This window comes from Salmo salar, chromosome 10 (assembly GCF_965601325.2).
Source record: "Salmo salar chromosome 10, fSalSal1, whole genome shotgun sequence".
Classification (NCBI taxonomy): Eukaryota; Metazoa; Chordata; class Actinopteri; order Salmoniformes; family Salmonidae; genus Salmo; species Salmo salar.
The window spans coordinates 126,796,817-126,814,542 of record NC_138300.1 but is presented as its reverse complement, the minus strand read 5'-3'; the positions used below and the strand labels follow the sequence as shown (position 1 = coordinate 126,814,542).

Here is a 17,726-nt window from a genome sequence, read left to right as displayed (position 1 = left end):
TCAAACTCAGTGCCTCTTTGCTTGACATCATGGGAAAATCCAAAGAAATCAGCCAAGACCTCAGAAAAAAATTGTAGACCTCCACAAGTCTCGTTCACCCTTGTGAGCAATTTCCAAACGCCTGAAGGTACCACATTAATCTGTACAAACAATAGTACGCAAGTATAAACACCATGGGACCACGCAGCCGTCACACCGCTCAGGAAGAAGACGCGTTCTGTCTCCTAGAAATGAATGTACTTTGGTGCGAAAAGTGCAAATCAATCCCAGAACAACAGCAAAGGACCTTGTGATGATGCTGGAGGAAACAGGTACAAATTATCTATATCCATAGTAAAACTTGTCCTATATCGACATAACCTGAAAGGCTGCTCAGCAAGGAAGAAGCCACTGCTTCAAAACCGCCATAAAAAAGCCAGACTACGGTTTGCAACTGCACATAGGGACAAAGATCGTACTTTTTGGAGAAATGTCCTTTGGTCTGATGAAACAAAAATATAACTTTTTGACCAAAATGACCATCGTTATGTTTGGTGGAAAAAGGGGGAGGCTTGCAAGCCGAAGAACAGCATCCCAACAGTGAAGCACGGGAGTGGCAGGATCATGTTGTGGGGGTGCGTTGCTGCAGGCGGGACTGGTGCACTTCACAAAATAGATGGCATCATGAGGCAGGAAATTTATGCGGATATGTTGAAGCAATATCTCAAGACATCAGTCAGGAAGTTAAAGCTTGGTCGCAAATGGGTCTTCCAAATGGACAATGACCCCAAGCATACTTCCAAAGTGGCGGCAAAATGGCTTAAGGACAAGAAAGTCAAGTTATTGGAGTGGCCATCACAAAGCCCTGACCTCAATCCTATAAATACATTTGTGAGAAGAACTGAAAAAGCGTGTGCGAGCAAGGAGGCCTACAAACCTGACTCAGTTACACCAGCTTTATCAGGAGGAATTGGCCAAAATTCACCCAAGATATTGTGGGAAACTTGTGGAAGGCTACCCGAAATGTTTTATCCAAGTTAACCAATTTTAAAGGCAATGCTACAAAATACTAATTGAGTGAATTTAAACTTCTGACCCACTGGGAATGTGATGAAAGAAATAAAAGCTGGAATAAATCATGCTCTCTACGATTATTCTGACATTTCACATTCTTAAAATAAAGTGGTGATCCTAACTGACCTAAAACAGGGAATTTTTACTAGGATTAAATGTCAGGAATTGTAAAAAACTTTAAACTTTAAACTAAGGTGTATGTAAACTTCTGACTTCAACTGGTTGTCTATACACACCATTTATATACCTTCTATACATTCCATTAAATACTGTCCATACTGTCTGTACACACAATTATATACTGTCTATACACATCAATATATACTGTCCATACTGTCTATACACACCATTATATACTGTCTATACACATCAGTATATACTGTCCATACTGTCTATACACACAATGATATACTGTCTATACACATCAATATATACTGTCCATACTGTCTATACACACCATTATATACTGTCTATACACATCAATATATACTGTCCATACTGTCTATACACACCATTATATACTGTCTATACACACCATTATATACTGTCTATACACACCATTATATACTGTCTATACACACCATTAAAAACGGTCTATATACACCATTAAACTGTCCATAATGTCTATACACATCAATATACTGTCTATACACACCATTAAAAACTGTCTATATACACCATTAAACTGTCCATAATGTCTATACACAATGTTATTCTGTCCATACTGTCTATAGATATGATTATTTACTCTCCATACTGACAATACACACCATTATACACTCTATACTGACAATACACAGCATTATATTTCTACACTGTCTATACAGCTGTGGCCAAAAGTTTTGAGAGCGACACAAATATTAATTTCCACAAAGTTTGCTTCTTCAGTGTCTTTAGATATTTTTCAGATGTTACTACGGAATACTGAAGTATAATTACAAGCATTTCATAAGTGTCAAAGGCTTTTATTGACAATTACATGAAGTTGATGCAAAGAGTCAATATTTGCAGTGTTGACCCTTCTTTTTCAAGACCTCTGCAATCCGCCCTGGCATGCTGTCAATTAACTTCTGGGCCACATCCTGACTGATGGCAGCCCACTCTTGCATAATCAATGGTTAGAGTTTGTCAGAATTTGTGGGGTTTTGTTTGTCCACCCGCCTCTTGAGGATTGACCACAAGTTCTCAATGGGTATAAGGTCTGGGGAGTTTCCAGGCCTTGGACCCAAAATATCGATATTTTGTTCTCAAGGCAATCAGACTGTTAAACAGCCATCACTAACATTGAGTGGCTGCTGCCAACATACTGACTCATCTCTAGCCACTTTAATAATGGAAAAATGTATGTAATAAATGTATCACTAGCCACTTAAACAATGGCACTTTATATAATGTTTACATACTCTACATTACTCATCTCATATGTATATACTGTACTCTATACCATCTACTGCATCTTGCCTATGCCGTTCGGCCATCGCTCATCCATATATTTATATGTACTTATTCTTATTCATTCCATTACACTTCTGTGTATTAGGTAGTTGTTGTGGAATTGTTCGGTTAGATATTACTGCACGGTCGGAACTAGAAGCACCAGCATTTCACTACATTCTCATCTGCTAACCATGTGTATTATATACTGTATTATATACTGTCAACACTTTCTATACACACCATTATGTCTATACCGTCTATACACACTTATATACTGTCTATACAGACTAATATATACTGTCCATACTGTCTATACACACCATTATGTATACTGTCTACACACCACTATATACTGTCTACGCACATCTTTATATACTTTACATACACACTAGTATATACTGTCCACACTGTCTATACACACCATTATATACTGTCTATACACACTGTTATATACTGTCTATACACACTGTTGTATACGGTCTATACACACTGTTATATACTGTCTATACACACCATTATATACTGTCTATACCTACAAGTATATATGTTGCCATCCTGTGACCTGTACCCTGCTGTCTAAACAATTCTAGTGACCTGTACCCTGCTGTCTTAACTAGTCTAGTGACCTGTACTCTGCTGTCTTAACTAGTCTAGTGACCTGTACCCTGCTGTCTAAACTAGTCTAGTGACCTGTCCCCTGGTAGATGTTCGTGTGGTCAGCTGATAACTCAGCACGTGATGATCCCGCTGGGCGCTCTGACCAACAAGCTGTCGGAGGAGAACCATCAGCTGGTCCAGATCGACCCGCCCCATCAGGAGAGGTGGTCCGTGGCCAAAAACACACAGACCTCCCCCACCGACGCCTTCGGGACCATCGAGTTCCAGGGTGGAGGCCTCATCAACAAGGCAATGGTAGGACCTATGACCTGTCTAACAATAAACAACAACACCTTCACCACACCTCAACCATTCCAGAACTACACGTTAACTACACAACAACCACACCATACTATAACCACACAATAACTACACCATAACCACACCACAACTACACCACACCATAACCACACAATAACTACACCATAACCACACCATAACCACACCATAACCACACCATAACCACTCAATACCACAACCATACCATAACCACACCACAACTACACCATAACCACACCACAACTACACCATAACCACACCATAACCACACCATAACCACTCAATACCACAACCACACCATAACCACACCATAACCACACCATAACCACACCATAACCACACCCTAACTACACCATAACCACACCATAACCACTCAATACCACAACCATACCATAACCACACCATAACCACTCAATACCACAACCACACCATAACCACACCATAACCACACCATAACTACACCATAACCACACAATAACTACACCATAACCACACCATAACCACACCATAACCACACCATAACTACACCATAACCACACAATAACTACACAATAACTACACCATAACCACACCATAACCACACCATAACTACACCACACCATAACAACACCATAACTACACCACAACCACACCATAACACATCCACACAATAACTACACCATAACCACACCATGACTACACCACAACTACACCATAACCACACCATAACCACACCATAACCACACCATAACCACTCAATACCACAACCACACCATAACCACACCATAACTACACCATAACCACAACCACAACTACACCATACCATAACCATACCATAACCACACCATAACTACACCATAACCACAACTACACCATACCATAACCATACCATAACCACACCATAACCACACTCTAACTACACCATAACCACACCATAACTACTCAATACCATAACCACACCATAACCACACCATAACTACACCATAACTACTCAATACAACAACCACACCCTAACTACACCATAACTACACCATAACCACAACCACACCATACCATAACCACACCATAACTACTCAATACCACAACCACACCATAACTACACCACAACCACACCACAACTACACCATACCACAACTAAACCATAACCACACCATAACTACACCACACCATAACAACACCATAACTACACCACAACCACACCATAACACATCCACACAATAACTACACCATAACCACACCATGACTACACCACACCATAACCACACCATAACCACACCATAACTACACCACAACTACACCATAACCACACCATAACACACCACACCATAACCACACCATAACCACATCATAACTACACCACAACCACACCATAACACATCCACACAATAACTACACCACTAACCACACCATAACACATCCACACCGTAACCACACCATAACCACACCATAACCACACCATAACCACATCATAACTACACCACAACCACACCATAACACATCCACACAATAACTACACCATAACCACACCATAACTACACCACAACTACACCATAACCACACCATAACTACACCACAACCACACCATAACACATCCACACAATAACTACACCATAACCACACCATAACTACACCACAACTACACCATAACCACACCATAACTACACCACAACCACACCATAACACATCCACACAATAACTACACCATAACCACACCATAACTACACCACAACTACACCATAACCACACCATAACTACACCACAACCACACCATAACACATCCACACCGTAACCACACCATAACCACACCATAACCACACCATAACCACATCATAACTACACCACAACCACACCATAACACATCCACACAATAACTACACCATAACCACACCATAACTACACCACAACTACACCATAACCACACCATAACTACACCACAACCACACCATAACACATCCACACCATAACCACACCATAACTACACCATAACCACAACCACAACTACACCATACCATAACCATACCATAACCACACCATAACTACACCATAACCACACCATAACTACACCACACACACACCATAACACATCCACACCATAACCACACCATAACCACACCATAACCACACCATAACCACATCATAACTACTCAATACCACAACCACACCATAACCACACCATAACTACACCATAACTACACCATAACTACTCAATACCACAACCACACCATAACTACACCATAACCACACTCTAACTAAACCATACCACATCCACACTATAACTACACCACACCATAACTACACCATAACTACACCACACCATAACTACACCACACCACAACCATACCACATCCACACCATAACTACACCATAACTACACCATAACCACACCATAACTACTCAATACCACAACCACACCATAACCACACCCTAACTACACCATAACCACACCATAACTACACCCCAACTACACCATAACTACACCACAACCACACCCTAACTACACCATAACCACACCATAACCACACCCTAACTACACCATAAGCACACCATAACTACACCCTAACTACACCCTAACTACACCATAACCCCACCACAACTACACAATAACCACACCATAACTACTCAATACCACAACCACACCATAACCACACCATAACTACACCATAACCACAACCACAACTACACCATACCATAACCACACCATAACTACACCATAACCACAACCACAACTACACCATACCATAACCATACCATAACCACACCACAACTACACCATAACCACAACCACAACTACACCATACCATAACCATACCATAACCACACCATAACTACACCATAACCACAACCACAACTACACCATACCATAACCATACCATAACCACACCACAACCACACCCTAACTACACCATAACCACACCATAACCACACCATAACCACAACCACACCATAACCATACCATAACCACACCACAACCACACCCTAACTACACCATAACCACACCATAACCACACCACAACCACACCCTAACTACACCATAACCACACCATAACCACACCATAACTACTCAATACCACAACCACACCATAACCACACCATAACTACACCATAACCACACCCTAATTACACCATAACTACACCACAACCACACCATAACACAACCATACCACAACCACACCATAACACAACCATACCACAACTACACCATAACACAACCATACCACAACCACACAATAACTACACCATAATTACAACACAACTACACCATAACCAAACATGCTTTAACTACACTGTAACCACACTGTAACCACACAGTTACCACACAATAACTACACCATAACCACACAATAACTACACCACAACTACAACACAACTACACCATAACTACACAATAACTACACCATAACTACAACACAACTACACCACAACCACACAATAACTACACCACAACCACACAATAACTACACCATAACTACAACATAACTACAACACAACTACACCATAACTACAACACAACACAACTACACCATAACCAAACCAATTACACCATAACTACACCACAACCACACAATACCCTACACCATAATTACAACACAACTACACCATAACCAAACACGCTTTAACTACACTGTAACCACACTTAAACTACACCATAACCACACAATAACTACACCACAACCACACAATAACTACACCACAACTACAACACAACTACACCATAACTACACCACAACTACACCACAACTACAACATAACTACAACACAACTACAACACAACTACACCATAACCAAACACGCTTTAACTACACTGTAACCACACTTAAACTACACCACAACCACACAATAACTACACCATAACTACAACACAACTACACCATAACTACAACACAACTACAACACAACTACAACACAACTACACCATAACCAAACACGCTTTAACCACACTGTAACCACACTGTAACTACACCATAACCACATGCTAACTACACCATAACTACACACCATACCACCTCTGCAACTACTACTGTTCTTGAGTTAAAGTAAATTCTGTCCAAAATCTATCAAAACCCCCAAAATAAGCACAATCGAATGAATCCAACACACCGCAACCACAATTATAACTGCACCAGACTAGTTATAACCCATTCACAACACAACCACAAGAGCTTGCATACAGAAATCAAAAAACGTCCCCCAAAACAACAAAAACATTTTCTTCTGCGTGCTTGTCTCTGCAGGAGAGCCCTTTATTGTTCTAGGTAGAATCATTTCTGCAATGTGTAGAGCAGAGTTGAACTATTTTCCTCTCCCCTTCCCTTCCAGTATATCAGAGTGTCCCATGACTCTAAGCCAGACAATCTGCTCCAACTGATGGTGAAAGACTGGCAGCTGGAACTCCCCAACCTGCTCATCTCCATCCATGGAGGGCTGCAGAACTTTGACCTGCAGCCCAAACTCAAACAGGTGTTAGGGAAGGGACTCATCAAGGCTGCAGTCACCACCGGAGCATGGATCTTCACTGGTGGAGTCAGCACTGGTGGGTACCTGCTATAGCATGATGAACTACATTACCCATAATGCTCTGTACAAGCTACCCTGACCCTTAACAATGGAGACTCACATTATAGTTCAGAACAGGAAAAAAATCAAGAGAATGAGGCCCAGAATCAATTCAACACAGATTAACGATAAACAAACTGAGCAAAGTGATAGATTTAGGCAACATCCCATATATTTACAGAAACCAAGTTCGCTGTGAACTCTGAAGTCGGCTAAAGCAGAAATCACCTTTAAAGTCATTATATACATCTACTGTAGTTTAGTGTAGGTCAGGGTATATACATCTACTGTAGTATAGTGTAGGTCAGGGTATATACATCTACTGTAGTATAGTGTAGGTCAGTGTATATACATCTACTGTAGTATAGTGTAGGTCAGGGTATATACATCTACTGTAGTATAGTGTAGGTCAGGGTATATACATCTACTGTAGGGTAGTGTAGGTCAGGGTACATACATCTACTGTAGTATAGTGTAGGTCAGTGTATATACATCTACTGTAGTATAGTGTAGGTCAGGGTATATACATCTACTGTAGTTTAGTGTAGGTCAGGGTATATACATCTACTGTAGTATAGTGTAGGTCAGGGTACATACATCTACTGTAGTATAGTGTAGGTCAGGGTATATACATCTACTGTAGTGTAGGTCAGGGTACATACATCTACTGTAGTGTAGGTCAGGGTACATACATCTACTGTAGTATAGTGTAGGTCAGGGTATATACATCTACTGTAGTGTAGGTCAGGGTATATACATCTACTGTAGTATAGTGTAGGTCAGTCTACATACATCTACTGTAGTATAGTGTAGGTCAGGGTATATACATCTACTGTAGTATAGTGTAGGTCAGTCTACATACATCTACTGTAGTATAGTGTAGGTCAGGGTATATACATCTACTGTAGTATAGTGTAGGTCAGGGTAAATACATCTACTGTAGTGTAGGTCAGGGTATATACATCTACTGTAGTGTAGTGTAGGTCAGTGTACATACATCTACTGTAGTGTAGTGTAGGTCAGGGTACATACATCTACTGTAGTATAGTGTAGGTCAGTGTATATACATCTACTGTAGTGTAGTGTAGGTCAGGGTACATACATTTACTGTAGTATAGTGCAGGTCAGGGTATATACATCTACTGTAGTATAGTGCTGGTCAGGGTACATACATCTACTGTAGTATAGGTCAGGGTATATACATCTACTGTAGTGTAGGTCAGGGTACATACATCTACTGCAGTATAGTGTCGGTCAGGGTATATACATCTACTGTAGTATAGTGTAGGTCAGGGTATATACATCTATTGTAGTGTAGGTCAGTGTATATACATCTACTGTATTATAGTGTAGGTCAGGGTATATACATCTACTGTAGTTTAGTGTAGGTCAGGGTATATACATCTACTGTAGTATAGTGTAGGTCAGGGTATATACATCTACTGTAGTGTAGGTCAGGGTATATACATCTACTGTAGTATAGTGTAGGTCAGGGTATATACATCTACTGTAGTGTAGGTCAGGGTATATACATCTACTGTAGCGTAGTGTAGGTCAGTGTACATACATCTACTGTAGGGTAGTGTAGGTCAGGGTACATACATCTACTGTAGTATAGTGTAGGTCAGTCTATATACATCTACTGTAGTATAGTGCAGGTCAGGGTATATACATCTACTGTAGTATAGTGCTGGTCAGGGTACATACATCTACTGTAGTGTAGGTCAGGGTATATACATCTACTGTAGTATAGTGTAGGTCAGGGTACATACATCTACTGTAGTATAGTGTAGGTCAGGGTATATACATCTACTGTAGTGTAGGTCAGGGTACATACATCTACTGTAGTGTAGGTCAGGGTACATACATCTACTGTAGTATAGTGTAGGTCAGGGTATATACATCTACTGTAGTGTAGGTCAGGGTATATACATCTACTGTAGTATAGTGTAGGTCAGTCTACATACATCTACTGTAGTATAGTGTAGGTCAGGGTATATACATCTACTGTAGTATAGTGTAGGTCAGTCTACATACATCTACTGTAGTATAGTGTAGGTCAGGGTATATACATCTACTGTAGTATAGTGTAGGTCAGGGTAAATACATCTACTGTAGTGTAGGTCAGGGTATATACATCTACTGTAGTGTAGTGTAGGTCAGTGTACATACATCTACTGTAGTGTAGTGTAGGTCAGGGTACATACATCTACTGTAGTATAGTGTAGGTCAGTGTATATACATCTACTGTAGTGTAGTGTAGGTCAGGGTACATACATTTACTGTAGTATAGTGCAGGTCAGGGTATATACATCTACTGTAGTATAGTGCTGGTCAGGGTACATACATCTACTGTAGTATAGGTCAGGGTATATACATCTACTGTAGTGTAGGTCAGGGTACATACATCTACTGCAGTATAGTGTCGGTCAGGGTATATACATCTACTGTAGTATAGTGTAGGTCAGGGTATATACATCTACTGTAGTATAGTGTAGGTCAGGGTATATACATCTACTGTAGTGTAGGTCAGGGTATATACATCTACTGTAGTATAGTGTAGGTCAGGGTATATACATCTACTGTAGTGTAGGTCAGGGTATATACATCTACTGTAGCGTAGTGTAGGTCAGTGTACATACATCTACTGTAGGGTAGTGTAGGTCAGGGTACATACATCTACTGTAGTATAGTGTAGGTCAGTCTATATACATCTACTGTAGTGTAGTGTAGGTCAGGGTACATACATCTACTGTAGTATAGTGCAGGTCAGGGTATATACATCTACTGTAGTATAGTGCTGGTCAGGGTACATACATCTACTGTAGTGTAGGTCAGGGTATATACATCTACTGTAGTATAGGTCAGGGTATATACATCTACTGTAGTATAGGTCAGGGTATATACATCTACTGTAGTGTATGTCAGGGTATATACATCTACTGTAGTATAGTGTAGGTCAGGGTATATACATCTACTGTAGTGTAGGTCAGGGTACATACATCTACTGTAGTATAGTGTAGGTCAGGGTACATACATCTACTGTAGTATAGTGTAGGTCAGGGTATATACATCTACTGTAGTGTAGGTCAGGGTATATACATCTACTGTAGTGTAGGTCAGGGTACATACATCTACTGCAGTATAGTGTCGGTCAGGGTATATACATCTACTGTAGTATAGTGTAGGTCAGGGTATATACATCTACTGTAGTATAGTGTAGGTCAGGGTACATACATCTACTGTAGTATAGTGTAGGTCAGGGTACATACATCTACTGTAGTATAGTGTAGGTCAGGGTATATACATCTACTGTAGTGTAGGTCAGGGTATATACATCTACTGTAGTATAGTGTAGGTCAGGGTATATACATCTACTGTAGTGTAGGTCAGGGTACATACATCTACTGTAGTATAGTGTAGGTCAGGGTACATACATCTACTGTAGTATAGTGTAGGTCAGGGTATATACATCTACTGTAGTATAGGTCAGGGTACATACATCTACTGCAGTATAGTGTCGGTCAGGGTATATACATCTACTGTAGTATAGTGTAGGTCAGGGTATATACATCTACTGTAGTATAGTGTAGGTCAGGGTACATACATCTACTGTAGTATAGTGTAGGTCAGGGTATATACATCTACTGTAGTGTAGGTCAGGGTATATACATCTACTGCAGTATAGTGTAGGTCAGGGTACATACATCTACTGCAGTATAGTGTCGGTCAGGGTACATACATCTACTGTAGTATAGTGTAGGTCAGGGTATATACATCTACTGTAGTGTAGGTCAGGGTACATACATCTACTGCAGTATAGTGTGGCAGGTCACGGGTAGGTCAGTGACATCTACTGTGGGGCAGGGTATACCCGTGTAGGGGCGGGTCACCGGGTGAGGTCAGGGTACATCTCACTGTAGTATAGTGTAGGTCAGGGTATATACATCTACTGTAGTGAGGTCAGGGTCCCGTAGGTGGGCAGGGTATATACATCTACTGTAGTGTAGGTCAGGGTATATACATCTACTGTAGCGTAGTGTAGGTCAGTGTACATACATCTACTGTAGGGTAGTGTAGGTCAGGGTACATACATCTACTGTAGTATAGTGTAGGTCAGTCTATATACATCTACTGTAGTGTAGTGTAGGTCAGGGTACATACATCTACTGTAGTATAGTGCAGGTCAGTCTACATACATCTACTGTAGTGTAGGTCAGGGTATATACATCTACTGTAGTATAGGTCAGGGTATATACATCTACTGTAGTATAGGTCAGGGTATATACATCTACTGTAGTGTATGTCAGGGTATATACATCTACTGTAGTATAGTGTAGGTCAGGGTATATACATCTACTGTAGTGTAGGTCAGGGTACATACATCTACTGTAGTATAGTGTAGGTCAGGGTACATACATCTACTGTAGTATAGTGTAGGTCAGGGTATATACATCTACTGTAGTGTAGGTCAGGGTATATACATCTACTGTAGTGTAGGTCAGGGTACATACATCTACTGCAGTATAGTGTCGGTCAGGGTATATACATCTACTGTAGTATAGTGTAGGTCAGGGTATATACATCTACTGTAGTATAGTGTAGGTCAGGGTATATACATCTACTGTAGTATAGTGTAGGTCAGGGTACATACATCTACTGTAGTATAGTGTAGGTCAGGGTATATACATCTACTGTAGTGTAGGTCAGGGTATATACATCTACTGTAGTATAGTGTAAGTCAGGGTATATACATCTACTGTAGTGTAGGTCAGGGTACATACATCTACTGTAGTATAGTGTAGGTCAGGGTACATACATCTACTGTAGTATAGTGTAGGTCAGGGTATATACATCTACTGTAGTGTAGGTCAGGGTATATACATCTACTGTAGTGTAGGTCAGGGTACATACATCTACTGCAGTATAGTGTCGGTCAGGGTATATACATCTACTGTAGTATAGTGTAGGTCAGGGTATATACATCTACTGTAGTATAGTGTAGGTCAGGGTATATACATCTACTGTAGTGTAGGTCAGGGTATATACATCTACTGTAGTGTAGGTCAGGGTACATACATCTACTGCAGTATAGTGTAGGTCAGGGTATATACATCTACTGTAGTATAGTGTAGGTCAGGGTACATACATCTACTGTAGTATAGTGTAGGTCAGGGTATATACATCTACTGTAGTATAGTGTAGGTCAGGGTATATACATCTACTGTAGTATAGTGTAGGTCAGGGTATATACATCTACTGTAGTGTAGGTCAGGGTACATACATCTACTGTAGTATAGTGTAGGTCAGGGTACATACATCTACTGTAGTATAGTGTAGGTCAGGGTATATACATCTACTGTAGTGTAGGTCAGGGTATATACATCTACTGTAGTGTAGGTCAGGGTACATACATCTACTGCAGTATAGTGTCGGTCAGGGTATATACATCTACTGTAGTATAGTGTAGGTCAGGGTATATACATCCACTGTAGTATAGTGTAGGTCAGGGTACATACATCTACTGTAGTATAGTGTAGGTCAGGGTACATACATCTACTGTAGTATAGTGTAGGTCAGGGTATATACATCTACTGTAGTATAGTGTAGGTCAGGGTATATACATCTACTGTAGTATAGTGTAGGTCAGGGTACATACATCTACTGTAGTATAGTGTAGGTCAGGGTACATACATCTACTGTAGTATAGTGTAGGTCAGGGTATATACATCTACTGTAGTGTAGGTCAGGGTATATACATCTACTGTAGTATAGTGTAGGTCAGGGTATATACATCTACTGTAGTGTAGGTCAGGGTACATACATCTACTGTAGTATAGTGTAGGTCAGGGTATATACATCTACTGTAGTGTAGGTCAGGGTATATACATCTACTGTAGTATAGTGTAGGTCAGGGTACATACATCTACTGTAGTATAGTGTAGGTCAGGGTACATACATCTACTGTAGTATAGTGTAGGTCAGGGTATATACATCTACTGTAGTGTAGGTCAGGGTACATACATCTACTGTAGTGTAGGTCAGGGTATATACATCTACTGTAGTGTAGGTCAGGGTATATACATCTACTGTAGTGTAGTGTAGGTCAGTGTATATACATCTACTGTAGTATAGTGTAGGTCAGTGTACATACATCTACTGTAGTATAGTGTAGGTCAGGGTATATACATCTACTGTAGTATAGTGTAGGTCAGGGTATATACATCTACTGTAGTGTAGTGTAGGTCAGGGTATGTGTACGTGTGTTCAGATAATTACTCTGCATGTTCTGTTTGAGACAGTAGTGCAGTGCACATGTCACCTACCCAAGCACCTCAGTGTGAATAAGACCAAGGCCAGAGCCATGTGCTTATATTATAGTTGAGGTTTCTGATTTCTCTCTAAAGCAGCATTTCTGGGCTATGACATGTCAGATTACATTTATAATTATTTTATTAATTACTGGAATTAATTTTGTGCATCTGCATCTGCACTCTCTGTTCAGTCCGCTCTCTGTTCAGTCCGCTCTCTGTTCAGCGCCCTCTCTGTTCAGCGCGCTCTCTGTTCAGCCCGCTCTCTGTTCAGTCCGCTCTCTGTTCAGTCCGCTCTCTGTTCAGTCCGCTCTCTGTTCAGTCCGCTCTCTGTTCAGTCCGCTCTCTGTTCAGTGCCCTCTCTGTTCAGCGCCCTCTCTGTTCAGCGCCCTCTCTGTTCAGCGCCCTCTCTGTTCAGCGCCCTCTCTGTTCAGTCCGCTCTCTGTTCAGCGCCCTCTCTGTTCAGTCCGCTCTCTGTTCAGCGCCCTCTCTGTTCAGTCCGCTCTCTGTTCAGTGCGCTCTCTGTTCAGTCCGCTCTCTGTTCAGCGCCCTCTCTGTTCAGCGCCCTCTCTGTTCAGCGCCCTCTCTGTTCAGTCCGCTCTCTGTTCAGCGCCCTCTCTGTTCAGCGCGCTCTCTGTTCAGCGCCCTCTCTGTTCAGTCCGCTCTCTGTTCAGCGCCCTCTCTGTTCAGCGCCCTCTCTGTTCAGCGCCCTCTCTGTTCAGTCCGCTCTCTGTTCAGCGCGCTCTCTGTTCAGCGCCCTCTCTGTTCAGTGCGCTCTCTGTTCAGCGCGCTCTCTGTTCAGTCCGCTCTCTGTTCAGCGCCCTCTCTGTTCAGCGCGCTCTCTGTTCAGCGCCCTCTCTGTTCAGTGCGCTCTCTGTTCAGCGCGCTCTCTGTTCAGTGCGCTCTCTGTTCACCTTCACGATTGGGTGGAAGATGCCCATGTGCTTCACATTTTGCAGGATCTTTTTTCTGCAGTTTTCTTGAAGATCACACCACGACCCACACGCTGCAGGGCTGTTGTTCAGCAGCAGCATATGGGCTGTCAGCTACTGGCTTGTAAATTCCCACTTGCCATCACTCACAGCTGTCATCGAATGGACTCAAGCTAGCCACAAATTCTGACTGAGATCAATTGTGATAAAACACAAATACAGCGATGAGTTTCTCTTTCTTGGTTTAATACAATCTTAGAGAAATAACTAAGAGCGCCCACAATGTGTTTTGTGCAGGGAAATGCTTTGTAATGAGTCTCGCAAAACAAGCAAATTTAAACAGCAGGTCCTGACCAAACATCGACAGGATGATAGTAAACCCAGGGAGTTCTTTCAGAACAGGTCAGAAGGCCACAGGAAACAGGGCTTGTCGTGGTGTGATCTTCAAGAAAACTGCAGAAAAAAGATCCTGCAAAATGTGAAGCACATGGGCATCTTCCACCCAATCGTGAAGGTGAACAGAGAGCGCACTGAACAGAGAGCGCGCTGAACAGAGAGCGCACTGAACAGAGAGGGCGCTGAACAGAGAGCGCGCTGAACAGAGAGGGCGCTGAACAGAGAGCGGACTGAACAGAGATCTGCAGCAGGAAGCGGTCTTCTGCCTGGATGAGAAAGCAATAGATGTTCTGATCCAGTTTGGCACCACATACAGTGCATTCAGAAAGTATTCAGAAAGTATTCAGAAAGCATTCAGAAAGTATTCAGAAAGCATTCAGAAAGCATTCAGAAAGCATTCAGAAAGTATTCAGAAAGTTAAGTACCCCTTTACTTTTTACAGATTTTGTTAGGTTACAGCCTAAAATTGATTAAATCTTTTTTTTCCCCTCATCAATCTATACATAATACCCAATAATGACAAAGCAAAAACAGGTTTTTAGAAATGTTTGCTAATTTATAAAAAATACAAAACTTAAATATCACATTTACATAAGTATAAAGACCCTTTACTCAGTACTTTGTTGAAGCACCTTTGGCAGCGATTACAGCCTCATGTCTTCTTGGGTACGACGCTACAAGTTTGGCACACATGTATTTGGGGAGTTTCTCCCATTTTTCTCTGAGGATCCTCTCAAGCTCTGTCAGGTTGGATGGGGAGCATCACTGTACAGCTATTTCCATATCTCTCCAGAGATGTTTGATCAGGTTCTGGCTGGGCCACTCAAGGGCATAGAGAGACTTGTCCTGAAGTCATTCCTGCGTTGTCTTGGCTGCGTGCTTAGGGTTGTTGTCCTGTTGTAAAGTGAACCTTCGACCCAGTCTGAGGTCCTGAGCGCTCTGGAGCAGGTTTTCATTAAGGATCTCTCTGTACTTTGCGCCATTCATATTTGCCTTGATCCTGACTAGTCTCCCAGTCCCTGCCACTGAAAAACATCCCCATAGCATGATGCTGCCACCACCATGCTTCACCGTAGGGATGGTGCCAGGTTTCCTCCAGACGTGACGTTTGGCATTCAGGACAAAGAGTTCAATATTGGTTTCATCAGACCAGAGAATCTTGTTTCTCATGGTCTTAGATTATTTAGGTGCCTTTTGCCAAACTCCAAGTGGGCTGTCATGTGCCTTTTACTGAGTAGTGGCTTCCGTCTGGTCACTCTACCATAAAGGCCTGATTGCTGGACAGCTGCAGAGATGGTTGTCCTTCTGGAAGTTTCTCCCATCTCCACAGAGGAAGTCTAGAGCTCTGTCAGAGTGACCATCGGGTTCTCGGTCACCTACCTGTCCAAGGCCCTTCTCCCCTGATTGCTCAGTTTGGCCGGGCAGCCAGCTCTAGGAAGAGTCTTGGTGGTTCCAAACTTCTTCCATTTAAGAATGATGATCAGTTTATTCCAGTACAGAATAAAAATGATGTATTGTATTTTAACAAGAACACTTCCAAAGCAAAATTTTTTTTAAACAATAATTGCGGCAGTAAGATCTACAGTAGGTCTAATCATGTTTCATCTGTACTGTCTACAGTAAGATGTACAGTAGGCCTGATCATGTTTCATCTGTACTGTCTACAGTAAGATGTACAGTAGACCTGATAATGTTTCATCTGTACTGTCTACAGTAAGATGTACAGTAGGCCTGATAATGTTTCATCTGTACTGTCTACAGTAAGATGTACAGTAGGCCTGATAATGTTTCATCTGTACTGTCTACAGTAAGATGTACAGTAGACCTGATCATGTTTCATCTGTACTGTCTACAGTAAGATGTACAGTAGACCTGATAATGTTTCATCTGTACTGTCTACAGTAAGATGTACAGTAGGCCTGATAATGTTTCATCTGTACTGTCTACAGTAAGATGTACAGTAGACCTAATCATGTTTCATCTGTACTGTCTACAGTAAGATGTACAGTAGACCTGATAATGTTTCATCTGTACTGTCTACAGTAAGATGTACAGTAGGCCTGATAATGTTTCATCTGTACTGTCTACAGTAAGATGTACAGTAGACCTGATCATGTTTCATCTGTAC

At 41.5% G+C, this 17,726-nt stretch overlaps 1 protein-coding gene across 1 annotated transcript in view; it reads left to right on the top strand.

Moving 5' to 3' along the window:
• LOC106561862 (transient receptor potential cation channel subfamily M member 1) overlaps positions 1-17,726 on the top strand; it is a 116,193-nt gene that overhangs the window by 28,190 nt on the left and 70,277 nt on the right. The window contains exons 3-4 of the mRNA XM_082956655.1: positions 3,195-3,402; positions 7,723-7,936. Coding sequence (XP_082812781.1) covers positions 3,195-3,402; positions 7,723-7,936 — 422 coding nt within the window. The remainder of the gene's footprint in view (positions 1-3,194; positions 3,403-7,722; positions 7,937-17,726) is intronic.